This window comes from Panthera pardus, unplaced genomic scaffold, assembly GCF_024362965.1.
Source record: "Panthera pardus isolate Hobbes unplaced genomic scaffold, ASM2436296v1 HiC_scaffold_13, whole genome shotgun sequence".
NCBI classification, from domain to species: Eukaryota; Metazoa; Chordata; class Mammalia; order Carnivora; family Felidae; genus Panthera; species Panthera pardus.
Genome location: NW_026526688.1, coordinates 74,641,749 through 74,667,045, shown reverse-complemented (window position 1 = coordinate 74,667,045; position 25,297 = coordinate 74,641,749). Strand labels below are relative to the sequence as shown.

Sequence of the window (25,297 nt, the reverse complement as noted above, 5' to 3'; positions counted from 1 at the left end):
CGGGTCATGATCTCATGGTTCAGTTTGTAAGATCTGGCTCTGTGCTGATAGTGTGGAGCCTGCTTGGGATTCTCTCTCTCCCTCCCCCACCTCTCTGCCCCTCCCCTGCTCTCTCCAGTGCTCTGTCTCTCTCAAAATAAATAAATAAACTTAAAAAAAAAAAGTTGTAGTTTTTGTTTTTTTGAGAGAGAGCGACAGAGAGAGACAGTGTTAGTGGGGTAGGGGCAGAGAGAGAGGGAGACACAGAATCTGAAGCAGGCTACAGACTCTGAGCTGTCAGCACAGAGCCCAGCACGGCTCAAACCCATGAACTGTGAGATCACTGACCTGAGCCTAAGTTGGACACTTAACCCACTGAATCACCCAGGCACCTCAAGTTGTAGTTGTTTTAAGTCCCTTGTTTGTGTTTTTGTTTTTGTTTTTGTTTTGTTTTGTTAATGTTTATTTTTGAGAGAGAGAGACAGAGCACAGGAGGGATAGAGAGAGGGGGGGGGACACAGAATCCGAAACAAGCCCCAGGCTCTGAGCTGTCAGCACAGAGCCCGACATGGGGCTCGAACCCACAAACCATGAGATCAGGACCTGAGCCGAAGTCACACGCTTAATCAACCCCTACCAAGCTACCCTCGCTCCCCTAAGTGTACTTGTTTTAAGGTATTTACAGATAAATTGGAATGAGAAAAAGTAACATGATTAAAACTTCTGAAATAGATCTTATGAAAAAAACGTTAAAGGAGTTGGGGCTGTTTTTTTAGCTCTCTGGAAAAATGACTGAATGATAACAATGACTTTATTACTTGAATGATAACAATGACTTTATTACTTGAATAGTTGCTCCAAGAAAAGTATTAACCATTTACTTTTCCATCTCTAGAGCAAATTTAGGAGAAATGATACTTAAGTTTAGCCTAACAACAATTATTGAAATCTACCTAACAAATACATTGCAAAATTAATAACAAGGAAATTATAAATAAATCAAAGCTCATGAGAGTGAAGTATACTTGGTACCTAGTTTTGTTTTAATGGGGTATCGATCATTACATACATATATTCATATTCCTAGAGTTCTGTTGTTGACGTGAATGGAGCTAATTCCCCAAATTTAGTACATTAGCAAGATTTTTGCTTTTTAAGAATTATTTTTTATTGGATAGTGAATGATTTTAGTAGCTAACTTCATCTAAATTAGTGGTTTAAAGGGTTGAAGTTACATAGAAATGATAATTTGAAGATAGGGAATATTGAAGATACAGAGAAGTGATAATTACCCTTGAAAGTAAAATGAGAAGGCTGAAGTACCCAGTTACCAGGGCACCATAGCTTTTGCTATCTTAGTTTGCAAAGTTCTGTATCATTTGTTGCATATATTATACACATCTCCTTTTGTGTCATGGGATTATTTCTTATGCAAGGTTAATAAACAGTAATAACCAGAACAACGGAGCTCTGTTCAGGGATCATCAAGAAATGGAACTACAGTAGTTGTCTTTTATTTAACGCTTCCTTCTATGATAGAAACCTTTGTGCCTTGGAGAGTAGAGATAGTCTTTGTTTAAAATGGTGATTGGATTGGATAACCTATTTAAATGCCTTCTAACTCAACAAGTAACTTATGGATCAGTGTTTCCTGTATTGAATTTAATAATGGAGATTTTTATGGTGTGAATTCAGAACATCTGAGTCTCTGATAAGCTGTTTTAACCCCTCTGGGTTTTCTTCTGTGGTTTAATGTCAGAGTTAGTTGATTTCTGTCATTCCTTCTAGTTTTAAATTTTATGGTTCGGCAGATTTAAAGAGATAAATATCTCTCACTTTGAAGGGTAATGCTAGTCTATTTCGATCTATTGTTTGGATTTTAATGTTAGATCTAGTTCATTTTAAGGTTTTCTTATTATTAAAAGTGGTGACTCTTTCTCCATCAGATCTTAGTATATCTGGAATATAACCAGTTATTACTAACTCTAAGTAAAGAAATTTGATCTTGATTTCTGTCCTATTAGAAAATTTTAATTATAAATTTGATTCATTTCTAGAGAACTGGAAGAGAGTATAGCTGAAATAAAAGATGCTTATGGATGTTAAGATACTTTCAACTGAATACTGAAGGACATTAATAATTTTTCAGCTTGCAATTATCATTCCCTTAAAGATGTACAACCTTCAGACTTTAAAATAAAGAAAGCAGTTGAAGTTATAAGTTTTCCTTGGTTTAATACTGGACATTATCAACAATGTTGGATAGTCCGTTTTCTCACTTTGTAGATAACTAAGGCTCAGAGACATTAACTAATTTGCTAACATATTCCTGATACTATGTGGTAAATAGAGCCAGAATTTCAAACACAGAGTTAAGAATTTAAAATTCAGTTGTGTTTGATTAAAATACTATTTTTTTTTCCCTTCAGTTCTCAAACTTGGTTGAGTTAGAGAATAATCTGAGTGGCTTTTAAAAAACTATAGATGCCTAATGCACAACATGGTGACTATAGTTAATAATACTGTACTAGAAACTTGAAATTTGCTAATAGAATAGATCTCAAATGTTCTCACCACACAAGAGAAAGCAAAAGAGGTGATAGGTGTATTGGTTTGTGTGGTAATCGTTTCACAGCGTATACATATATCAAAACGTCACATTGTGCACCTTAAATATATATTTAAATTTTATTTGTTTAATAAATAAAAACAATTAAATGAAAAAATTAATACTGTCAAAAAAAAACCCCAAAAACCAAAAACCTTGCAGATGCCCACTGATGACCAGTAGATGCGGTGGAGTGTCCCAGCTATGCTTTAAAAGCTCCATTCTTATGATTAGCTAGAATAGCACTTTATATCAGCACTTCTCAAGCATCAGAATGCATACAAATCACGTAAGGATCTTATGAAAATGCAGATTCTAGTTCAGTAGGTCTAGGGCGGGACCTGAGTTTTTGCATTTTCAATGACCTTTCAGGTGAAATAATTGATATAGTTCCCTTGCATCCATAGTATGAATAGCAGTGATCTACACTATGTGCTATTGGATTTATGATGTAAAATTTTAGGCTATAATTCCTGTGAAGGCTGTGATTCATTCACATTTTTGTGAATTTTAGTTATAATTTTGATACATTTTTACATACCTTTGGATTTTTACTTGAAGAGCTTTCCTTCGACTGTAGGAGTAACGATGTACAAAATATTTCCTTAAGCTTTAAATCGTTCAACTATGGAACTTTAACCACATTCTGTTAAGTGATTTGGAAATAGCAGAACCCAGGTAAAGTCCTGATTTTGCGAGGTCTTGCCAAGTTTCTTCCTATAGCTCTGTGTATTGTTTGGTTTCAACAGTTGGCATGAAAAGTTTCTACAAGAACTCAGCCTGGTAGCACCCATTTATTGTTAGTCCATTCTTGCAAGAAAGCAAACTATATTAATTCCAATTTTTAATCCTCGTTTTTGAGTATTTTAACGGAAATGTCATTAAACCTATATTCAAAGTGTACAACATGTGGAGGAGGAAAAGAGTTTTCACAGTTAAATGTCTACCCTTTTCAGGTTCCCCGGCACCACCATTGCCATCTGTTATGTCTCCTAGCAGGGTGGCAGCTAGTCGCCTGGCTCAACAAGGAAGTGATTTAGTTGTTCCTGCAGGTATTCTCTGCACTCACTGATTGGATAAAGCCCTTCTTGCTCCTTCTGAAACTAAACTAATTCACTCAGTTTCATAATCCCTTGCTTTATATTCTTAGGTGTGTGTAATTCTGGCTTTTGTGGTGGCTGCTTCTTTTTTTTTTTTTTTTCTTTTTTTAACAATAATGTAAATAATCTTTTCTAGCCATCCCTATCTTTCTGGCTTTTCAAAGTTATTAACTTAAACCTGAAATTTAATTCCCTTTGATTTAAAAACATGGTAAGATTTGATTCATTTTAAATCATGTTTTCTTTGCTCTATAAAATGTAGATTCACTTATTTGATCCTCTCCGCTTTGCAGCTCTACTCTGTTTTCAGTTCAACAAAAAAGGAGCCTTCAACAATTGGGTTGTTCATTATTTGGAATGGGTCAAGTGGAAAATGTTGTGTCTTCCTATTTTCAACCACAGCTTACAAATAGCTTGCAGATTGCAACAAAAGAATATGTAATTTACCAGTTATGGCCAGTGAAAAACACTTGGGAAAAATGCATTTCTTTGCATTGAATTTGTTCTATACTTTAATATGCTCAATTGTACAAACAGGAAAAAGTTGAAGTACATATTTCTTTTAACATATGAAACTTTAACATTCTGTATTTTATTTCCATGAGGATTTTGTACATCTTGCATGTATTTGATTTTGCATACCGTTCTTGATCTGAGGTTGTGGTAAAGTTGTGGCAAAGGCTGGTCTGACTATAAGAGTAAGTCAGAAAAGAAATTTTTGCTGACTCTGAGTTTAAAACCATTTTTAAGAACTTTTTCTCTTTTCCTTATTTCATTGTTCTCTTTAAATTATGAAAATTTTTATTCTAAGTCATTAGTATCTTAAGCATTTAACTTTTTTTTTCTATGAAAAACATTTTATTATAGGAACTATTTAGGTGCAGAGTTGCTTTTATGTCATAATTTCTTAGCTGTTGTAGCAATACATTGTCAGGGCTTTATACTGTATTAATTATGGCTTTTTGCAGGAGGGTGGGTGGTCTCTTGAGAAAAAAAGGAGGTACAATGTAGACCTTGTTTTAGCCTAGCCTTTCATACTGGTGGTAAGATATTTTTAATGACTATTTGAAATTTGGATTATATTTTTAAATCCTCCAAAATTATAGTAACATTCTGTTGTTGCTCTGTTCTTCATAGTATGATGAAAGGAGATCACTGTGAAGAGTTCATAGCCTTCCAGATTTTTACTGGCACAGTTTTTTTAGGGTCATGAGGCTATAAGAGTAATTGTCAAAATTTTGTTTTCTAGAAGTAAAGAGCTTACTTAGAAAAGAAGTTTGGTTACAACATTTTTTTTTTTTTTTTTTTTTAAGACAGGCAAGCCACATAACATTTGCATTTAACGGACAGAAATGTTTTTTAAGTGTTTGGAAATTATTCTCAATGATTCCAGGAAATTTGAGTTCTTCACTTTGTCAAAACCTTTTTATTTTTAAATGCATAACTAGTTTAACTTGAATAAGCATCAGTGGTTTGGTTTTTTACTTACTTGTCTTTATCTGGTTTGTGTTTTGTCTTTTGTTATGATCATGCAGGTGGCCAGAGAACACAGACCAAAGGTGGACCAGTTATTCTAGCAGATGAAATAAAAAATCCTGCAATGGAAAAGTTAGAGCTTGTTAGAAAATGGAGTCTGAACACCTACAAGGTTTGTTTGTTTGTTTGTTTGTTTGTTTGTTAATGTTCCCACCCTAACTGGCTCTAAGAATTTTCATTTGTATGTTATTCAAATTAGTGTTTTGCAAATGTATGAATGTATAGGAGAGAATGATGCCATCTAAACATAAAAATACAGTTAGAAGATGAAGCATTTTGTTTTATTAATCTTTGTTTGCATAGTTGTAGTTTAAATAGTAGCAAAAGAGTAAAGTTACCAAAATGCTTATTAATTGATACATAATTGAAGAAGAAATATATTGCCTTAGAACACATTTAGCTGTAGAACTGCTGTAGATATGTCTGTCCCTACCTCCTCTTTTTGATACTTTATGGAACTGAATTGCAAAAGAGATACATTCATTATCCAGAGTTGGAATTCACTGATCTTATTATAATGACTGAGCATTAACTGTACATGTAGCATCAGTTTGCAAGTGAGTTGGACTTCAAAAGTTTATTGATGTTGTTAGTTGCATTGCTTCAGAGTAATTCGTGACTCTTTTTCTTATGACCTCTGTGAAACAATAAGCAGATTATTTAATCTATAGAATTTTTGATGTATTACAAAGAGCTCAAACCCCAAATCCACTTTAGTACCTTTGAATCTTAACAGGGACAAGACAGTAGAATTTAAAGAACAGTTAAGTGAATGAAAGCCCTAGCTGTTCAAGTTAGAGCACTGGCCATAAAACCCTATGTTTGTGAATTGTTTGTGGGTGTAGTGGTTTGCAAATCAAGGATTGTCTGTTATATTTTTATACAGAGCACATGTCTCTTATGTGTCTTCTCAAGAGTAACACAGAAGTGAGTTTATTCTTTCAGTTAATACTTTTTTTTACATTTTTAAAAATGTTTTGTTTATTTTTGAGAAAGAGAGAGAGCATGCATACAAGGGAGAGGGGCAGAGAAAGAGGGAGACAGAATCCCAAGCAGGTGCCAGGCTCTGCGCTATTAGCACAGAGCCTGAAGCGGGGCTCAAACTCACGAACTGCGAGACCATGACCTGAACCGAAGCTGGACACTCAACCGACTGCACCACCCAGGTGCCCTTCGTGGTTAATACTTTTAAAATATGATCTGAAATCATCTACAAAAGTACAGGTTCTCTTAAGATGATAAAAGTACCCTGAAACATGCTCATGAATCTTTCTAAAAATTATTTAGTGTTTGTTAGAGAACAGAAATAGACAGAAATTAAAGGCAGAAATCATGCAGGAACTGAAGTCCAAGAAAGAGAAGATCAAAGTCATGGCTAGAATCAAGTTACTCAAAAGTAAAATGGATGGCAAGCACAGTCCTAAATCAACCAAATCAAAATCTTATCCTTGAAGGATTATTGAAATGACAATGCATGCCCAGTATAGCTCACAATTTGGAATGAAAAGGTAAAAAAGCCACAAGAACAGAGTCAAAGAGACCCAATGTGGTCATTACACTTTGAGGTTCTTTTAGTTGAGAGGCATATGCCAGCCCAGACACACTGGGCTATAAATTCCATTAAACTCACATGACTTCGGGGCACCTGGGTGGCTCAGTCGGTTGAACGTCCCACTCTTGATTTCTGCTCAGGTCACGATCCCATGGTTCAAGAGATTGAACTCTGTATTGGGCTTTGCGCTGACAGTTTATTTAAGTTTAAATACACTTACAAAAATTTTTAAATGAAAAGAATAATTGTATAAGTTAGAACTTTCTTTTTCTCTTCTATTTATTTTTGAGAGAGAGAGAGCACAAGTGGGGGAAGAGCAGAGAGGGAGACACAGAACCCGAAACAGGCTCCAGGCTCTGAGCTGTCAGCACAGAGAACAGTGCGGGGCTCAAACTCAACAGACCATGAGATCATGACCTGAGCCGAAGTCGGACGCTTTACTGACTAAGCCACTCAGGTTCCCCAATTTTTTTTTTTTTCCAATTTTTTAAAAAAGTAAGCTGTAGGCCTGACATGGGGCTTGAACTCAGGACCCCAAGATCAAGAGTCTCATGCTCTACTGACTAAGCCAACCAGGCACCCCTCTCTTCTGATTGACACTACAATATCCCAATTAAGCTTTTTTTTTTTTTAAATGTTTTTTATGTATTTTGAGAAAGAGAGAGCATGCATGTACTGGAGCAGGGGAGAGGCAGAAAGAGAGGCAGAGAGAGAATCCCAACCAGACTCTGCACTGTCAGTACAGAGCCCAACCTAGGAGTCAAACCCACAAACCGTGAGATCATGACCTGAGCCAAAACCAAAAGTCAGGTGCTTAACTGACTGAGTCACCCAGGTACCCCTCCTGATTAAGCTTTGATGAAAAAAAATGCAGTTAAAACTGAAAAACTTTTCAGTGTTTTCAGTTTTCAGTTAAAAACTCCTTCATTTAGTATTATGCTATGTGTGCAACATTTTAAAGGCTGGTCAGTTTCATTAACATAAACTTTTATAAAAAGGCTGAATGTGGTATGTCAATATAAGAGGTAAATATGGAGTCTTAATGATTCAACTCAGATTAGTGTAGAAGTAAAAGACAAAACAAGGGGGACAGATAATAAACATATAGGAAAACAAGATAAAGAGCAAGGGAAACGTGAACTAAAGGACGCAAGAGAGGAAGGCTCAAATGAACAAAAATCTTAAATTTCGTAATTTGTAACTACTAGAACTTTGTTCAGAAATAGGACCTGTATTTTTTTTTAAGCTTGTAGTGTTTTAATTTAATTTTTTTAAGTAATCTCTACAGCCAACGTGGGGCTTGAGCTCATGATACCAAGATGAAGAGTTCCATTCTCTACCAACTGAGCCAGCCAGGCACTGCTAAGGCCTGTATTCTTTAGGTTTCAAAATGTGTGAATATAGAATGTTCCTATTTAGAGGCAAATTTCATGAATAAATGAACAAAGGAATGGCTGAATAAATAAGTTTAATAAATAAATGAAACCCAGTCTGGTATGAAAGATGAATAAGTTAAATGAAAGGGAGCAAAAAGAGGAATTCCAAGCAGCAGGCAAATATAGCCTCATGAACAAAGTTGTAGACATGTGAGAAAGCATGGTCTGGGAAATCTCTGGATAACTGGTATTACTGGATCTTTGAGTGGGAGAGAAGAGCAGTAGGAGATAAACTTGGGAAGGCAGATGGGTCTGATTCATGCCATTCTAAAGACAGTGGGGATCAACTGAGCAATTTTAAGCAAGAGTGAACCATATTACACATCAAGCAGAGTAGAATATGCAGTGTAAGAGATTTTGTCAAGAAGCTATTAGAGTAGGGGCGCCTGGGTGGCTCAGTCAGTTATGTGTCCGCTCTTGGTGTCAGCTCTGGTCATGATCTCACAGTTTGTGAGTTCGAGCCCCACGTCAGGCTTTGCGCTGACAGAGCAAAGCCTGCTTGGTACTCTCTCTCTCTCTCTCTCTCTCTCTCTCTCTCTGTGCCCTTCCCCCCTCAAAACAGATAAACTTTAATTTTTTTTTTTAGTGTTTGTTGATTTTTGAGAGAGAATGTGAGCCAGGGGAGGGGCAGAGAGAGAGAGGGAGACTGAGGATCCAAAGTGGGCTCAGCACTGACATCACAGAGCCCAATGCAGGGCTCGAACTCACGAACTGTGAGCTCATGACCTGAGCCAAAGGCAGACGCTTAACCGACTGAGTCACCCAGGCACCCCTAAATAAACTTTAATTTTAAAAAAGAAGCTGTTACAGTAATGTGAGAGAGTAATTAAGACATGGACTATGGCTGTGAAGACTGGAACGGAGAAGAGGGGATAAAGTCAAACAATTTTAAGGAGGCAGAATCTACTTAATGACAAAGAAGATTTTAGTTTTGTATTTTTTTATTTTTAGAGAAAGAGAGCATGAGCAGAGAGGGGCAAAGGGGGAGAGAGAGTCCCAAGCAGGCTCCATGCTCAGCACAGAGCCTGACACGGGGCTCGATCCCACGACCCGGGCATCATGACCTGAGCTGAAATCAAAAGTTGGACGCTCAACCAACTGAGCCACCCAGGTGCCTCTGTGAAAGATTTCAGACCATATTTTAAAAGTATTAACTGAAAGAATAAATTCACTTCTGTGTTACTCTTGAGAAGACGCATAAGAGACGTGTGCTCTGTATAAAAATACAGACTATTCCTGATTTGCAAACCACTACAGCCACAAACAGTTCACAAATAGAGTGTTATGGCCAGTGCTCTAAGTTGAGCAGCTAGAGCTTTCATCCACTTAACTCTTCTTTAAATTCTACTGTCTTGGCCCTGTTAAGATTTGAAGGTACTAAGTGGATTTGGGGCTTGAGCTATTTGTGATACATTAATCACCAAAAGGCTTTCCGTCAACAAGAATATTTAGCACTTCCTTTATTGGTTGTTAATTTGGGCTCTAAGACCAGGCTGGTGGTTTAAACCAAATCTATAATGGGAACAAATGTAAGTTTAGGCCCTGAATATAAGTATTCTTAAGTATTATTTTAATCTACCTGATTTTATTCATAAAATTTGAATCCAAAGTTTATTTATGTTCTTACTTATTCTCATCTGCAGGAATAGTAGTGAATAGTGAACTCTGGTTTATCCCTTTTGTTTTTGTATTTTCCTAGTAGAGAATAGAGTATTTTTAGTGCTTGCTTCAGCAGCACACATACTAAAAAATTGGAACGATGCGGAGAAGATTAGCATGGCCCCCGTGCAAGGATGACACACAAATTTGTGAAGCATTCCATATTTCTGGGGATGGGTGAAATAGGTGAAGGCGATTAAGAGTACACTTATCTTGATGAGCACTGAGTAATATGGAAGTGTCGAATCACTGTATTGTACACCTGAAACTAACGTAACACCATATGTTAACTGTATTAGAATTGAAATAAAATAAATCTTACTTTAGGGGCGCCTGGGTGACTCCGTTGGTTAAAAGTCTGACTCTTGATTTTGGCGCAGGTCATGATCTCACAGTTTATGGGATCAAGCCCTACATCGGGCTGACAGCGTGGAGCCTGCTTGGGAGTCTCTCTCTGCCCCTCCCCCTGCCAAATAAAGAAATAAACTTAAAAAAAAAAAAGAATTAAAAAATAAATTTTAACTTACTATTATTTTTTTAAAGATTTTATTTTTAACTAATCTCTACACCTAATGTGGGGCTCAAACTCACAGCCCTGAGATCAAGAGTTGCACATTCTACCAAAAGAGCCAGATGCCCCCCAAGATAAAATAAAGGTAAAAAAAATTTTTTTTTAAAGAATAGACTAGGGGCACCTGCCTGGCTCAGTCAGTGGATGAGCCAGCATGCAGTTCTTAATCTCAGGGTTGTAAGTTTGAGCCCTATGTTGGGTGTAGAGATTTTTTACTTAAAAATTAAAAAATCTTAAAAAAGAAAAGAATAGAGTACTTTTAGAAGTCCATTTTATTATTATTTTTATTTATTTAAGAATAATCTCGGTTTCAGCATTCAGAGCTGTTTGGCATGTTTCACAAACATTAATAAATACTTTTTTTAAATGTTTAAGAATTTGCCATCAGTATTCACACCTCAAATTAATCTTTGTTGCCTTTAAGCCAGTATCTTTTAAACTTTCATTCCTGTTTTTCTTGTCATATTGCCTTACTCATTTACTGGTTAACCTATTTCCTCTGTTCAATTTCTAGTATTTTCTTTTATGGTCCCTACTTCCCTATCCTTCACCATTAATAACTCTTTTAGTGTCTGTCAGCTTATACCATGAAATTATTCTTTTGATAGTATTTAAGTGTTTTTATTCACTTTTTGGTTTTACAGAAAAAGCTCTTGGTGCTATTTAAATACTCAGAGTACACAGTGACTATCTTGTAAATTCATGACCTGTATGACAATGATTCACAGTATTTTGTATACTGTTTATCACTTTATTATATTCACCCTCCCCCAAGTAGGAGATCTACATAGAGCAGTAATTTACTTTTGCTTCTTTCTGTCCCTTTAATCTTGCTCCTTTTGTCTCATTATCTTAATGGATTCTTAATTTATAAGTATGGAAAACTGAATGGGACTGCCAGCTCATTGTAATTCATCTGCATTTTCAGGAATGTAGGCTATCTGAAGTACTCTCACTTCCAGGTTACTTAGATTGTCCTTAAGGTTGTACGTTATCCATATTAGAATACAAGGTTGGAAAGTTCCATTTCAACACTTGTTTCCAGTGTCAAGATTTAACATGCTTCATAATCACTGTCACCTTATGCTTCTTACTGCCCTGGCTTCCTGGAAACAAAAAACATTCCCTCATTAAACCTTTGACCCTGCTGTCTGCTTATAGCTGTTATTTCTGAGGAAAAATGGCCACTCAGACAACAGTAGACATTTCTTTCATTTTGTCCAGTCTACCAAGCTTCTTCAATGAATTCTGGCTTCTTGACTTTGAACAGACTGTTTTATCTGGATTGCTGTGGAAGGCACCACATGCTTTGGCTTTCAAATGGAGTAAATGTGTGTGATGATATTGCACAGGGAAATAAATCTGTTTTGTGTGGGTGAATGCAATGGTATATCTCCTTTATCTCGTTACCATTTCAGGTAGTATTTCTTGCTGATGTTTCCCTCATAAAAATGACAAGTCTGCAGTTAAGCTTTTCTCTGGATATGATTTTAATCTCCTGAGTGTGTGTTTGTATGTTTTCCTTAGAAATAGTTTTATCTCTCTTCTGTGGGTTCGACCTCTCACCTTTCCTATCACTTTCCGTATAATTTCTCTACCTTAAAAAAAAAAAAAAAAAAAAAAAAAAAAAGAACTCCTTTATTTTTAAAGGTTTATTCACAAAGATCCTTAATTGGGGTGTGAGGGTGGCTCCATTGGTTAAGCATCCAACTCTTGATTTTGGCCTGGGTCATGATTTCATGGTTTGTGAGATCAAGTCTCACATTGGCCTCTGCACTGACAGCAGAGCCTGCTTTGGATCCTCTCTCTCCCTCTCTCTCTCTCTCTCTTTCTCTCTCTCTCTCTCTCTCTCTCTGCCCCTCCTCTGCTTGTACTCTCTCTCTCAAAATAAATGAATAAACTTAAAAAAAAAAAAAAGATCCTCAGTTGATGAGAACAGAGAATATGTCAGGGAATTCATTTCAATTTTAAATAGAAAAGTATGAGTAGTACATAATATACTGACATTAGTAGGATAAATATAGATTTATATGTATTGACAAGGAAAAGTCTCAAGATACTTGTTCATAGGAAAAATATTGAGGATATTATGTATAGCGTAGCCTGGTCTCATGTTTACTTGACAGATATCACATATGTGAGTATAGAAGTTTACAGAAGAGTTTAGACTATGTAAATAGCAGTTTTCTGTTATTTAGGGGGATTCAAGGAAGAGAAAATTCAACTTTTATTTCATTCATTATGTTAATTTTTGGAGTAGATATTAGTTCTATAACCAAAACTTTGAAAGACATGATAAAAGAGCAAATTTGTAAAGTTTAAAAATGACAATATTTATTTATTACTTTTTTAGAATATTTTTGTTAACTTTAAATGATGAAAAGCTTATTAGTGCCCTATACGGTTACTCTTATATTATTGAGTAGTGAAGTTGTTTATAATTTTTTTATTGCTAACAAAAATTTCCTGTATTATTATTTCTGGGTTAGGACACAATAATATCATAATTTAATACTATTCTTTCTGAATAAAGTAAAAGAATCCAGGAATGTCTAATCTCTACCTCTTTCTCTTCCTCCTTCCCTTCCCCAACCCCTGTTTCTCTCTCTTTCTACCCCTTTCTCTCTCCTCATTCTTTCCCACCTCCACCTCTTTATTCTTTCTCCTTCCTGTCTTCCCTTCATTCCTCCTATTCACACACATACACACAGCTAGTTTAAGAGGAAGATTGAAGGAAGAAAAGCATTTGAAACAAACAGGAGAGTAGAATTTTGGTATGTTTATTATTCCTCTATTAACAACCCAGTAATATTCTTAAGTCACTGCCAAGGATCTCAGTTGTTGTAAATAATCTACCCAAGTACACTAAGCCCGAAATAGGATTATGTGAGAGAGCTTATCTAGCAGTATATAAATTAGCTCTCTAAGTCTTAAAACTTCTTCTGATTAGTGGGACGCCTGGATGGCTCAGTTGGTTAAGCGTCCGACTTCGGCTCGGGTCATAATGATCTCACAGTTTGTGGGTTTGGGCTCCGTGTCGGGTTCTGTGCTGACAGCTCGGAGCCTGGAGCCTGCTTCGGCTTCTGTGTCTCCCTCTCTTTCTCTCCCCTTCCCTGCTCGTGCTCTGTCTCTCAAAAATAAATTTAAAAAACATTAAAAAAAAAACTTGCTCTGATTAGTAATAGTAGATATTACTGGTAAGTTTATTTGAGTCTGAGTGAACTTCTAAGTGGACTGATAGTTTTCAGTTTTTTTAAGAGTAGCTTGTTTGAAGCCAAAAATGCTATATGCCAAATGCTCTAGCATTAGTACTTTGGATCCTATATTACTCTTTTCTCTTTTGTTCTTTTTTTTTTTCTTCCTAAACAAAGTGCATCTTTCCACTTTTAGTGTACTCGACAAATTATCTCTGAGAAGCTAGGCCGTGGATCAAGAACTGTGGACCTTGAACTTGAAGCTCAGATTGATATATTAAGAGATAACAAGAAAAAATATGAAAACATTTTAAGACTGGCTCAGACACTGTCGACCCAGCTTTTCCAGATGGTGCATACCCAAAGGCAACTTGGAGATGCATTTGCTGACCTGAGTTTGAAGTCCCTAGAACTCCATGTAAGATTATTTTAAATAACTATTGGAGAGTGTGGAGGAGGAGAACGGCAATAGTATTCCAAGATATAATTTGTTATGTTTCTGATTTGCTTAACTCTTAATAAAACTGGAATCTTGAGGTGTTCTTTCAAGATATTTTATATGATTTTTAATAAGGCCCAAGTGACCGGAGATGTCAGCTGGAGGTTTCAGGGGAAGGGAACTTGGTTAGAGGAAGGGAAAAGGAAAATACTCAACCTGCTTGAATCTAGAAAGAATCATAGCTCTGTGTATGTGGGCATGGATAAAAAGTAAATTCAGGTACCTATTGAAAATCTCTTACCAGTTGTCCAAGTCTCTTGAACAAATAGTAACGTGCTTGGCTGGATTCATAATATACTTTTACTGACTCATTAATAGGAATTGTGAATTTTAGAGATTAAGAATTTTAGAATAATTATGAAATCATTTTTCTGTATATATCCCTATAAGCATTCAGCAGAGAATTCCTAAGAATTTCTTAAGATATATGAAGTGTTTTCTTTGATGTCTTTTTTTTTTTCCTCACCTGGAGCCAAAAGGTGCAAAATCCCTTTCCTACAGACATCTAACTTGAAGAGTTAGATAATTTAGAGCATTAAGGCATTTGATAATATCTACAGTCTTGGAAAAGAAAGTTTGGCTAGACATGGCAATATATATCATAATAGCAAAGAATACTGAGATTCAATTCTGAGTCATTAGATAGACAAAAAGAGCTAATCGAATATTTGGGAAGCTGATTAATCATAACAGCTGCAATTATTGGGTGTCCACAATTTCACTGTAATGATCCAGGTGCTTTATAGCCATTATATCATATAATTTATGTAGCAAGACTGCAAGAAATGTTATCCCCATTTTATAGATGAGGAAACTGAAGCCAAGAGAAGTTAGGTAATTTTTATAAGATCACAAAACAAATAAGAGGTAGAGCTTAAAATTGTATTTTATATATAGAATTTATTTGTATTTTATACATACGGACACACACGTATTTGTTTTGTTTAGTAGCCAAGGCCATGTACAGACAGTGAGGCCAGGAGGGGGCACCTCTGGGTGGAGCTCACCTATGCATGTGCACAGGAAGGAGCTACCAGGCCTGTCTATGTTTCTCAGTGGCCTTTTGGCTGTCCCTTGTAAGTAGAATATTTAGAGGGTCTGTGATCTAGAGAAAAACCCCCACAGTGTGGAAGGAGGTAGCCAGGGTATAGGATCTGCAGAAGTGCTGCAACAGTGTTCTCAGTGTTCTCAGTAATGCTACATTCAGTAGACCCTGTTAATTATAGTAGTTAACACGGATTAGGAGTTTACTATGTGCCGAATACTGTTCTAAGTGGTTTATCTATGTATTAGCTCATTTAATGCTCTGTCTTAGCTAGTAGGAGGTACCTTTGATATCTTTTCTAGATGTCAGATCCTTTTGTTGTTGTTTTTATAGAACTGAGAGGTTAATCCTCCGTATTCACATCCATTGGACCCAGTTTGAGTTTTTGAGTTTGTTTTTTTTTTTAACGTTTATTCATCTTTGAGAGACAGAGACAGCGTGAGCAAGAGAGGGGCAGAGAGAGAGAGGGAGACACAGAATCAGAAGCAGGCTCCAGACTCTGAGCTGTCAACACAGAGCCTGACGCGGGACTCGAACTCAGGAACTGCAAGATGATGACCTGAGCCAAAGTTGAACACTCAACTGACTGAGCCACCCAGGCGCCCTGAGTTTCTTGTTTTTTTTTTAAAGTAGGCTTCATGCCCAGTGCAGAGCCCAGTGAGGGGCCTGAACTTGACCCTGAGATCAAGACCTGAGCTGAGATCAAGAATCGGATGCTTAACTCAGTTAAGCCACTGAGGTGCCTCTAATTTTTGAATTTCTTATTTGAACATTTCTAACCCTTTGCAAGGATTGATATTTTATGAGTTTTAGTCCAGTGAGAAAATGTACTTATTCCTTTTTTTTTTTTTTTTAACAGAATACAACTTTTTATCTTACAACTACCATACGGGTCCATTGGAAATCAAAGACATAGAATGGGATCTTAATGATCATATTTTGCTACTTAAAACATTTTGCTATTTCATCATCTTAGGAATTATTTCATCATTACTCATCAGTTATTTCCAACCATGTTAAAAATTACCAAGATGATAAGAAAATAAAAGAATGATAGCATTTCCTAGAAAAAGTGAAATAGATAAGTATTCTTTGTGTTTCCAAAATGAAATCTGAAGAAACTGATTCTGTAGTTTTTTTTTTTAATGTTTATGCAACATAGTTGAAAATGTAGAATTTTTCCTTTTTTTCCCATAATGGCAAAGAGAAGATACTACCAGAGGAAGATATTTCACAATTACTAGACAAATCAGAAGATGACTGCAAAGAGACAGCAGCAAAGATACTCAACGGTGATGACAAAATAGATAATACAAGTGAAATCTGAGTTTATGAGTCTTCTGATGATGAGATACTAGATGAGTTTTCTTAAATTCAAGAGCCAATGAGTTTTTAAGGACGAAAAGGAAATGTGGTACTATATTAGTCCAGTTCTCTACACAAACAGAACCAATAGGATATGTAGATATGTAGAAAGATGTATTTTAAGAGATTGGTTCACAGCACTATGGAGCGTTGGTACAGCTAAAACCTGTAGGGTAGGCTGGCCGACTGGAGACTCAAGGAATGTGAGTTGCAGTTTGAGTCCGAAGGCAGTCTGTTAGCAGAATTCCTTTTTCTTCTAGGGAGGTCAGGTGATTGGATGAGACCCACCCACATTGCAGAGGACAGTCTGCTTTACTGCTTTTGCACTCCACCAATTTAAATATTACTCTCATTCAAAAAACACCTTCACTGAAACCTCCAGAATAATATTTGACCAAACATCTGGACATCATAGCCCAGCCAAGTTGACATGTAAAATTAATCATCACAGGTAGTTTTATCTAGTTAGTAGTTTAATAGGCATGACACCATCATGCAGCATTTTTAAACAAGAATTTGGACTATCCTATTTTGCTAAAAAGACATACTATATTCTTCTTTTATGATGCTTATACTCCAAAACATACTTGATATGATTTCTTAGTGAACAAATGCTAAAGTCAAATGTGTATGCAGAAGTGATTTGAAGGAAATAATGTAAGAAATAGAAAATTTATTGGATTGAACATTCTAACTGGTGTTTGTAAATATAAAAATAATGGTAAACTAGAACCTATTAGAGACTATGAAATTTGGAGTCAGTATTTACAGGGTGGATATATTTGTATCAGGATTTTCCAGAGAAAACCAATAGGAGATGTGTACATAACACACACTGTACACACACACACACACACCAGCACACACACATTTATTTTAAGGCATTGGCTCACCCAGTTGTGGGACTTGGCAAGTCTGAAATCCTAAAGGTAGGTCAGTAGTATAGAAACTCAGGCCAGATTTCTAATGTCACAATCTTAAGGCAGAATTCTCCTCCAGGAAGCCTCAACCTTTTTGCTTGGAAGAGCTGATTAAATGAAGTCCATTCATATTATGGAGAATAATCTCTTGAAAGTCAACTTTAAATCATATCTGGAATGTTTATTATTGTAAATGTTAATCACATCAACAAAATCTGTATCTTGTTATTCTAGGATTTTATCTTTAAGTAATCTCTACACCCAACATGGGGCTTGAACTCACAATCCCAAGATCAGAGCTGTACACTGTTCCAGCTGAGCCAGCCAGGCACCCCCAAAATCTGTATCTTCATAGCAGCATCTAGACTGGTATTTGACCAAATAACTGGACACTTTAATCAAGTTGACACATAAAATTAACCATCATCATTAAGCCATACTTAATCTCCAAATAAAGACAGTAACAAAGTCTTACTTTCACCTAACGTGATATGACTATCCTGCATACTCTCAAAGACTCAGTAACCTATTCCCCAGAAGAGGATGCAGAGTTCTTGAGTGACATTCACTTTTTTCCTTGATATCCTGTAAGTTAAGTTCTACGATGTAAAATTAATAATATATCTTATGTTGTATGCTAAGGGGATAAGAGAGGGAAGAAAACAAAGTTATTTGCTTTATATACACACACACATATTAGTAACAAAATAGAACAGTTATAGTCCTCAGTTGTAGAAATTGTTACAAGGTCTTAGCTTCTTCCACTACCCATTCCATATTACATTGGCTCTAGCACCTCAGCCTTTCATGGTTCTTTGCCTGGTGGGATGACCCAAACCTTCATTCCTGAAGGGTCCAGGTCATTGGTAGTCCTGACTGAAATGGGTTGTTGTAGTTTCCATTGACATTAGTCACAGGGCCTGGTAGTGCTAAGAGATGCCCTAAGAGGTTGCCTATATTCCAGGCAACCTCTTCCTTATCAGTCCAGTTTCCTTTCTTTCGGTAATCGGGATCAATTATGCAAGCCAGCAAAATAACTCTCTTCTTTGTCAATGGATTGTTCTTGAAAAAAAGTTTATAGAGTTCAGTGACGAAGAGCTGGTGTTCACTTCCTTCTGCCTTAGGACAGGAGATTCATTGACAATACTTAGCACAGGCATGGCACGTAGTGGCACTGAAGAAAGTATGATGGTTATGGCTGTTTGGGGATTGTGGCATTTGGGAAGGAAGATTTTAAAGATCAGTTCAGTTCTTTCATTTTCTGGAGAAACAACCAGTATCCAGCAGTAGAGAAAACAGATCTGAGGGGGACAGGAGATGGAACTTTATTGAATGCCTGTCATCTGTCAGAAACTTTATGAAGGTTCTCTTATTATGCTTCCTATCAAACTTGTAAGGGAATTATCTTCATTTTATTACTAAGAAATTGACACAAAAAGAATTTGAGTTATTCATACAAGAGACAAATCCAGTCAGCAGAATCAGGGTAGGAAATCCCAAACTGAATTCCCAAACTCAATTTTTACCATTTATGTGCCTCTGACTCCCAGTTGTGTTCTACCATGGCACCTCATTAAGTTGTTTTTTCTCAGTTTAGAAAGTAACATATACTTCAAGATTAGGGAATTTCACACAGTCCATAATATCGTCAATTATCAGTTAGTACCTGTGAGACTAATTTTTTATTGCTTTGCATGGTTTAAATTAACCCACTTGTTATTAATTAGGTAATAATTTATAGTACTAAAATTGGAGGTTTTAGATCCAGTGGCCGTTTCTATTATTTGGTCCTAATGTATAAGTTTAATGGGAAATAGTGGTCATTTACATCTGGTAAATGTTGTAAATGATGTAGGAGCTGCTAAAGAGAAAAAAAATTGAAATGTTTTGAAACTTTATTCTTTCCCTGTACAAAGCAAACAAATATTGAGATTAAGGAATTGTATTGGCCTTCGCTGTTCAGCAGCAGATTAGAACCAGGGCCCTGTTCTTAATGCATATACCCTTTGATTACTTTATGTACAGTTTATTTGTAATTGTGAAGGCAGTGTACAATGTATAAAATGTCCCTGCCCAACCAGAAATACTGAGACAACTTATCAACTAAAGGAAGTTTATGAATCAAATCGTGTTTTACTTATTTTCAGTGCCAAAAAAGCATACTTAATTATAAAAGAGCATACTTAATTTATGTGTTTCTTTATAATGCATATACATAATATATTCATTTCTTTCTGGCGTCCCAGTTGTATATCTTTTTATTACTATGTCTCTTGTACCTTACTATAAAAAAAGCCCTTTTATTCTAGCTAGTTTTCAAATTATACATTAAAACCTTAAGTTTTATATTCACAGAATTACAGGTGGGATTTATATTCGTGAAACAGAACAGTGGCAGTTTACTCTTCCTATCTGCTTTGAATTTAGGCCTGTTTTGTTATTGTAAATACAGTATTGCAAATTCTGCTTTACAACTTTTCAACCTGCTGCTGTTTCATCTTAGTACACTCTGGGGTTTTTTATTTGTTTGTTTTTAGTAAAAGAGTAGTCTTCTAGGTTGTATAGATCTCTCTGGTTAAGTTAGGACTTGTGGCATTTTCAGTGTTAATGTAAAATTGTGGATGTTGAGAAGTTTTAGATATGAACAGTGTTACAGGGGTATGTTTTAATCATATATACTTTGTTATACAGTGAGTAGAAAAGGCTTTCTTATTTTTTATGAACCATGGTATTAACACCAGTTTAACTTCGTATTTTTCTTGCTCTTATTTATAGAATTTTTAATTTTACCCTGTGTCTCTTAATGAATGCCAAAGACAATAAGTACTTGTAGTATGTTATGTGAACTTTTTCTAAAAGTTGTAAAAATGTTTTCTCTTGTATTAGCAACAATAGCTCCTCGGATAAACCTCATTGGCTACAATACTGCCACTGCACAAAGCTTGTTTTCTCTTGTATTATTCTACTTCTAGTAGCATTTTTGTTTGCTTGTTTGTTTTGGACAGAGAGAGCAAGAGAGTGAGCAGGGGAAGGGCAGATGGAGAGGAGAGATAGAATCTTAAGCAGGCTTCACACCCAGCCTGATGTGGGGCTCATGCTTGATCTCATGACCACGAGATCATGACCTGATGTGAAATCGAGAGTCAGATGCTTAACTGACTGAGCCACCCAGGCGCTCATACTTCCAGTAACATATAGTCTTCAGTATATAACTTAGCTTGCAAATACTTGATGCCAAAAAGCTTCAGCTGTCCTGCCTTTCATTTTCGTTTTTATATACATTAATTGATACTCCCTTTATGTAATCCTGTATCTGCCAATATTTACAAATCAAGGTTTATAAAATCTTGAAGACTGATTCCAGAGTAAACAGTTATATGGATGTCTCTTAAATGGAAAATGCTTTTAGCACAATAAAGATAATCTTACTTTCTTGCTATTTATTAGTATTGAATATTTTATCACCTAGAAATTGAATTATATCTGTAGCACTAACATTAAACTTGCATTTTCTAATATTTAATTTAATGTTATATGTTTTTTCAGCTGAAATTAAAAAGTGTTTCATAACTTCAGAACTCTGAAGATATGACCAAAGTTTTTATTTGGTCAGATGTGTCCTCATAATAGGTTAATTAATCAAACTTGGACTGGAAAACCAGTCCAAGTTTGAAAATTAGAGTTACAACTTGCCATATCTGAAGGAGTTATATGTAATATTTTCTAAGCCAAGACTCAGTTTATTCAGAGAGAATGTGCTCAAACTGGTGTTGAGTGATCCTTCCCCAGCCGTGCACCTACGTAGACCTGAGCTTGGGAGTCAACTAGTCACTGAGTTTACAAAGAAACGTACATTGTTAATATTTATAGACTGAGGAGATTATGTCAAAACACAAAAATTGCAATCTGTCTTATGGCTGAAAGTTTTAGTCAATTGTTAACCTAATTTGGTTGTGAAAGTTATAGTTTTCTTTGATTAATAATCTGCTATATTTTTCTTTTTAACAGCTGTGCTTATAGTATAGTAGAAACAAAACATGGAAATGAAAATATTCTTTCTATTTCAAGTAGTTTAACTTTCAAAATCATTTAATTTTAGCTATACATCTGAGCTGATGGCAATTTTGGTTTATTAAACTTTTTTGGTAACTATATAGCTAGCTAGCTGTGATTTAGATTTCCGTTTATTTAAACATTAAATGAAAAAACTTCTGGGGCGCCTGGGTGGGCTTCAGTCAGTCAAACATCTGACTCTTGATTTCGGCTCAGGTCATGATCTCACAGTTCATGTAATTAAGCCCTATGTCTGCAGTGTCAGTGCAGAGCCTGCTTGGAATTCTCTCTCTCTCTCTCTCTCTCTCTCTCTCTCTCTGTTTCTCTCTCTCTCTGTCTCTCTCTCTCTCTCTCTCTGTGTGTGTGTACCCCACCCCCCTCCTCAAAATACATAAATAAACAAACATTAAAAAAATAAAAGAAAAAACTTCTATAGCTAAGTATTTTAAGTCAAATATTTTCCCATTAGTGATATGTTTGAGATTTTTTTTGTCACATTCACTAACTTATTAGTGGGTAAGTTAAGGTGACTTTTTTGTTTTAGGAAGAATTTGGCTATAATGCAGATACCCAGAAGCTACTGGCAAAAAATGGAGAGACTCTTCTTGGAGCCATTAATTTTTTTATTGCCAGTGTGAACACTTTGGTGAATAAAACAATTGAAGATACATTAATGACTGTGAAACAATATGAAAGTGCGAGGTAGGTGTAAATTTTCATTATATTGTCTGTTTGCAGATGGTACGTAATTCATTTAAGGTCTTAGATTGCATGTGATAGAAGTCAACCCAGAAAAAGAATGCAGTGCAAGGTTATAGGATAGCTCATAGAACTAATAGAAAGGCAGGAGAACAGATTCTAGAAACAAGCAGGAACAAAAGTCAAGGTAATGCCTCAGAAGAATCTAATTAGGACCTCGAGGCTGGGTACCTCTGGTACTTGATGTTGCCACCGCTACCATACGTCACTTCCAAAAGGCCCCTGAATACTTTGCTTCATTGCCTAGAGAGTGTCTGATTGAACCTTGGTCATGTGCCCAACCCTGCCTGCTAGAGAATAGGGAGGTGGAGGATCTCCCAGCTCCAGCTTCCTTAGAAGAGGACAAGGGCCTTGTGTTCTACCAGGTAGATACTAGATGCTCTCCACAGTCTGGCCTGGGCCTATCTTTTCAGCCTTCTTACTGCTGCTTCCCAGTAGGAGCAGTGCAACAGCAGACGTACAGTTTCACTTTCTCTTCAGTGTACAAGCTCATACCTGCTTTCGTGATTTTGTTTGTGTTTTGGATACCAACTTCCTGGTCTTCCGTTTATCTAGGCTATGACCAGCTTCGAACTCTTTCATATTTTACCTTTTACTTATTTTCAGAACTGTTTGAATGCAGTGTTTTCATACATTTTATACACACACACATACACTCATTATTCCTCTATCTCATAACTCCCCTGTTAGGTAACCCAAGTACATTTTAATAAATACTTACAAAGATCTAAAAAGTAGCAGATCAGTTATAGCATTTTTTAACTTTCGATTTCCAGCCCAGTTTTTCTCCCATTCATTCTGATTTCCTTTGAGTTTTTTTTCCCTCTAAATACTTGAAATCCTTATTTTCTGTTAAACTTTTTATAGCATCATTGAAAATAAGTGCAAACTATACCTTTTAGAAGTATTTGGCCCCTTGCCCTAATATAATGACATGACAAATGGCCATGAAAACTAAAGTCATCTCTCTAGTCTTTCAGTGCTTATTCTGAAGTATATGTTTCCTTATGCCTTACATAAGTAAAGTCCAAAACCCTTGGGAAGTTAACTTTTAATCTTTTCACAAGAACAGATGCTTCTGTCTTATTCTGTGTTTGTAATTTTAGGTTTAGTATTAATGTGACTCTTAATGACTTGGAAATGAAGGTCAAGATAAATAGCTGCGGGTGTTTGATAGAAGGGTAGAGATGGGGTTGTGTGCCTTATTTAGGTTTTAGACTTGGTTTTTTACTTTTCCTTATCGTTTGAACTATTTAATAACACAGTATTAAAATCAGAAGGTAGAAAAAAATAAACTGAAGGAGTCTATCAGTAACACTGAAGGAATTTCTCAGTAAGATACCCTTCAATAGGAATCCCTTCAATAACACTCTTAGTAATTGGTTCTCCAGTCTCTATTTAAATCTTTTTGTGGACATTGTCTATATTTTTCAAAGGAATATTATGTATACTATTTTATTTTTATAAATTTTATTTGGTCCTTTTCCAAATCTGTTCCTTATTCATAATGCCCTAATTTGTTTATAGTGAATCTTCCTTTTATCTCTTTAGTTATTTTAAGCATTCTTATTTTCTGTTGTTTCAGATTGTTTTAATATTTGTGGGTTTTGAAGATAAAAATTCTCTTATTCCAAAATTACCCACTATCACCTCCCAGTAAAGAACTACAGGAATCTAGTTTGTTTCTGTACTTTGTAATTGTCCACCTATCCTGAAATACGTTTTTAGTGCCTAAAATATATTTTTGTTTAGTATGTTTTAAAATATGTTTTATTTTAAGCATGTAAAATCTTTCTCTTCAGCCTTTATTTCTAAAATGCTTTTGGGGCGCCTGGGTGGCTCAGTCGGTTAAGCGTCCGATTTCGGCTCAGGTCACGATCTCGCGGTCCGCGGGTTCGAGCCCCGCGTTGGGCTCTGGGCTGATGGCTCAGAGCCTGGAGCCTGCTTCCGATTCTGTGTTTCCCTCTCTCTCTGCCCCTCCCCTGTTCATGCTGTGTCTCTCTCTGTCTGAAAAATAAATAAACGTTAAAAAAAATTTTTTTTTAATGCTTTTAAAAATACTAACCCAGGGGAGCCTGTGTGGCTCAGTCAATTAAGCATCTGACTCTTGATTTGGGCTCAGGTCATGATCTTGCAGTTCGTGAGATGGAGCCCTGCGTTAGGCTCTGTGCTGACAGACAGGACCCTGCTCGGTATTCTCTTTCTCCCTCTCTCTCTACATCCATGTTTGCTCTCTCTCTCTCTTTCTCAAAATAAATAAACCTTAACAGAAAAATAGGAGTGCCTGGGTGGCTCAGTTGGTTGAGTGTCCAACTCTTGATTTTGGCTCGGGTCATGATCCCAGGGTCATGGGATCGAACCCCACATTGCTCCATGCTGAGCGTGGAGTCTGCTTGAGATTCATTCTCTCTCTCTCTCTCTCTCTCTCTCTCTCCCTCCCTCCCTCCCTCCCTCCCTCCCTCCACCCCTCTCCACAACTCCTGCGCACTTTCTCTCTCTTGCTCTCTTTCTAAAATAAAATAAAATTTTAAATATAAATTAATTAACCCATATAATGGGGTGCCTGGCTGACTCAGTTGGTAGAGCATGCAACTCTTGATCTTGGGATCATCAGTTCAAGCCCCACCTTGGACGTATAGCTTACTTAAAAAATTTTTTTTCTTAATATTTACCTGTATTAGAGAAAGACAAATTTCATTAGATAAGGCACTGAACAGCACACAGATCGTTTTTTGTTTAATTTGTAGAGAAGAGCCTCTGGAGATTAAAAGGTTTGCTCATTTGGAGCCAATTTCAAAGCCAAAATGAGAGCCCATTGGCTTTCTACCTTTTACTTTTGATCATTCAGCCTCAAATTTGAACTGGATTTATCTCACATTTTCGTATCTATTTTAAAAAATATAAGGCACCTGGCTGGCTCAGTTGGTGGAGCGTGCAGCTCTGGATCTCAGGGTTGTGAGTTTGAGCCCCATGTTGGGTGTAGAGATTACTTAAAAATAAAATCTTTAACAATAATAATAA

The 25,297-nt window shown here is 36.2% G+C and overlaps 1 protein-coding gene and 2 non-coding genes across 8 annotated transcripts in view; 2 read left to right on the top strand and 1 right to left on the bottom strand.

The window, feature by feature from the left end:
• The window catches only part of ARFIP1 (ADP ribosylation factor interacting protein 1), a 122,684-nt gene that overhangs the window by 66,779 nt on the left and 30,608 nt on the right, over positions 1 to 25,297 (top strand). For 5 of the 6 annotated variants that reach the window (XM_053901189.1, XM_053901187.1, XM_019441257.2 and 2 more), the window contains 4 exons: positions 3,544 to 3,639; positions 5,223 to 5,335; positions 13,832 to 14,053; positions 22,062 to 22,219. In XM_053901189.1, coding sequence (XP_053757164.1) covers positions 3,544 to 3,639; positions 5,223 to 5,335; positions 13,832 to 14,053; positions 22,062 to 22,219 — 589 coding nt within the window. The remainder of the gene's footprint in view (positions 1 to 3,543; positions 3,640 to 5,222; positions 5,336 to 13,831; positions 14,054 to 22,061; positions 22,220 to 25,297) is intronic. The other variant, XM_019441263.2, reaches the window with a different exon arrangement.
• LOC128776748 (U6 spliceosomal RNA) lies at positions 9,931 to 10,039 on the top strand. The gene has a single exon (XR_008421926.1). It is a non-coding gene; the product is annotated as a U6 spliceosomal RNA (small nuclear RNA).
• Positions 20,261 to 20,407, bottom strand: LOC128776712 (U4 spliceosomal RNA). Its single transcript, XR_008421891.1, has one exon. It is a non-coding gene; the product is annotated as a U4 spliceosomal RNA (small nuclear RNA).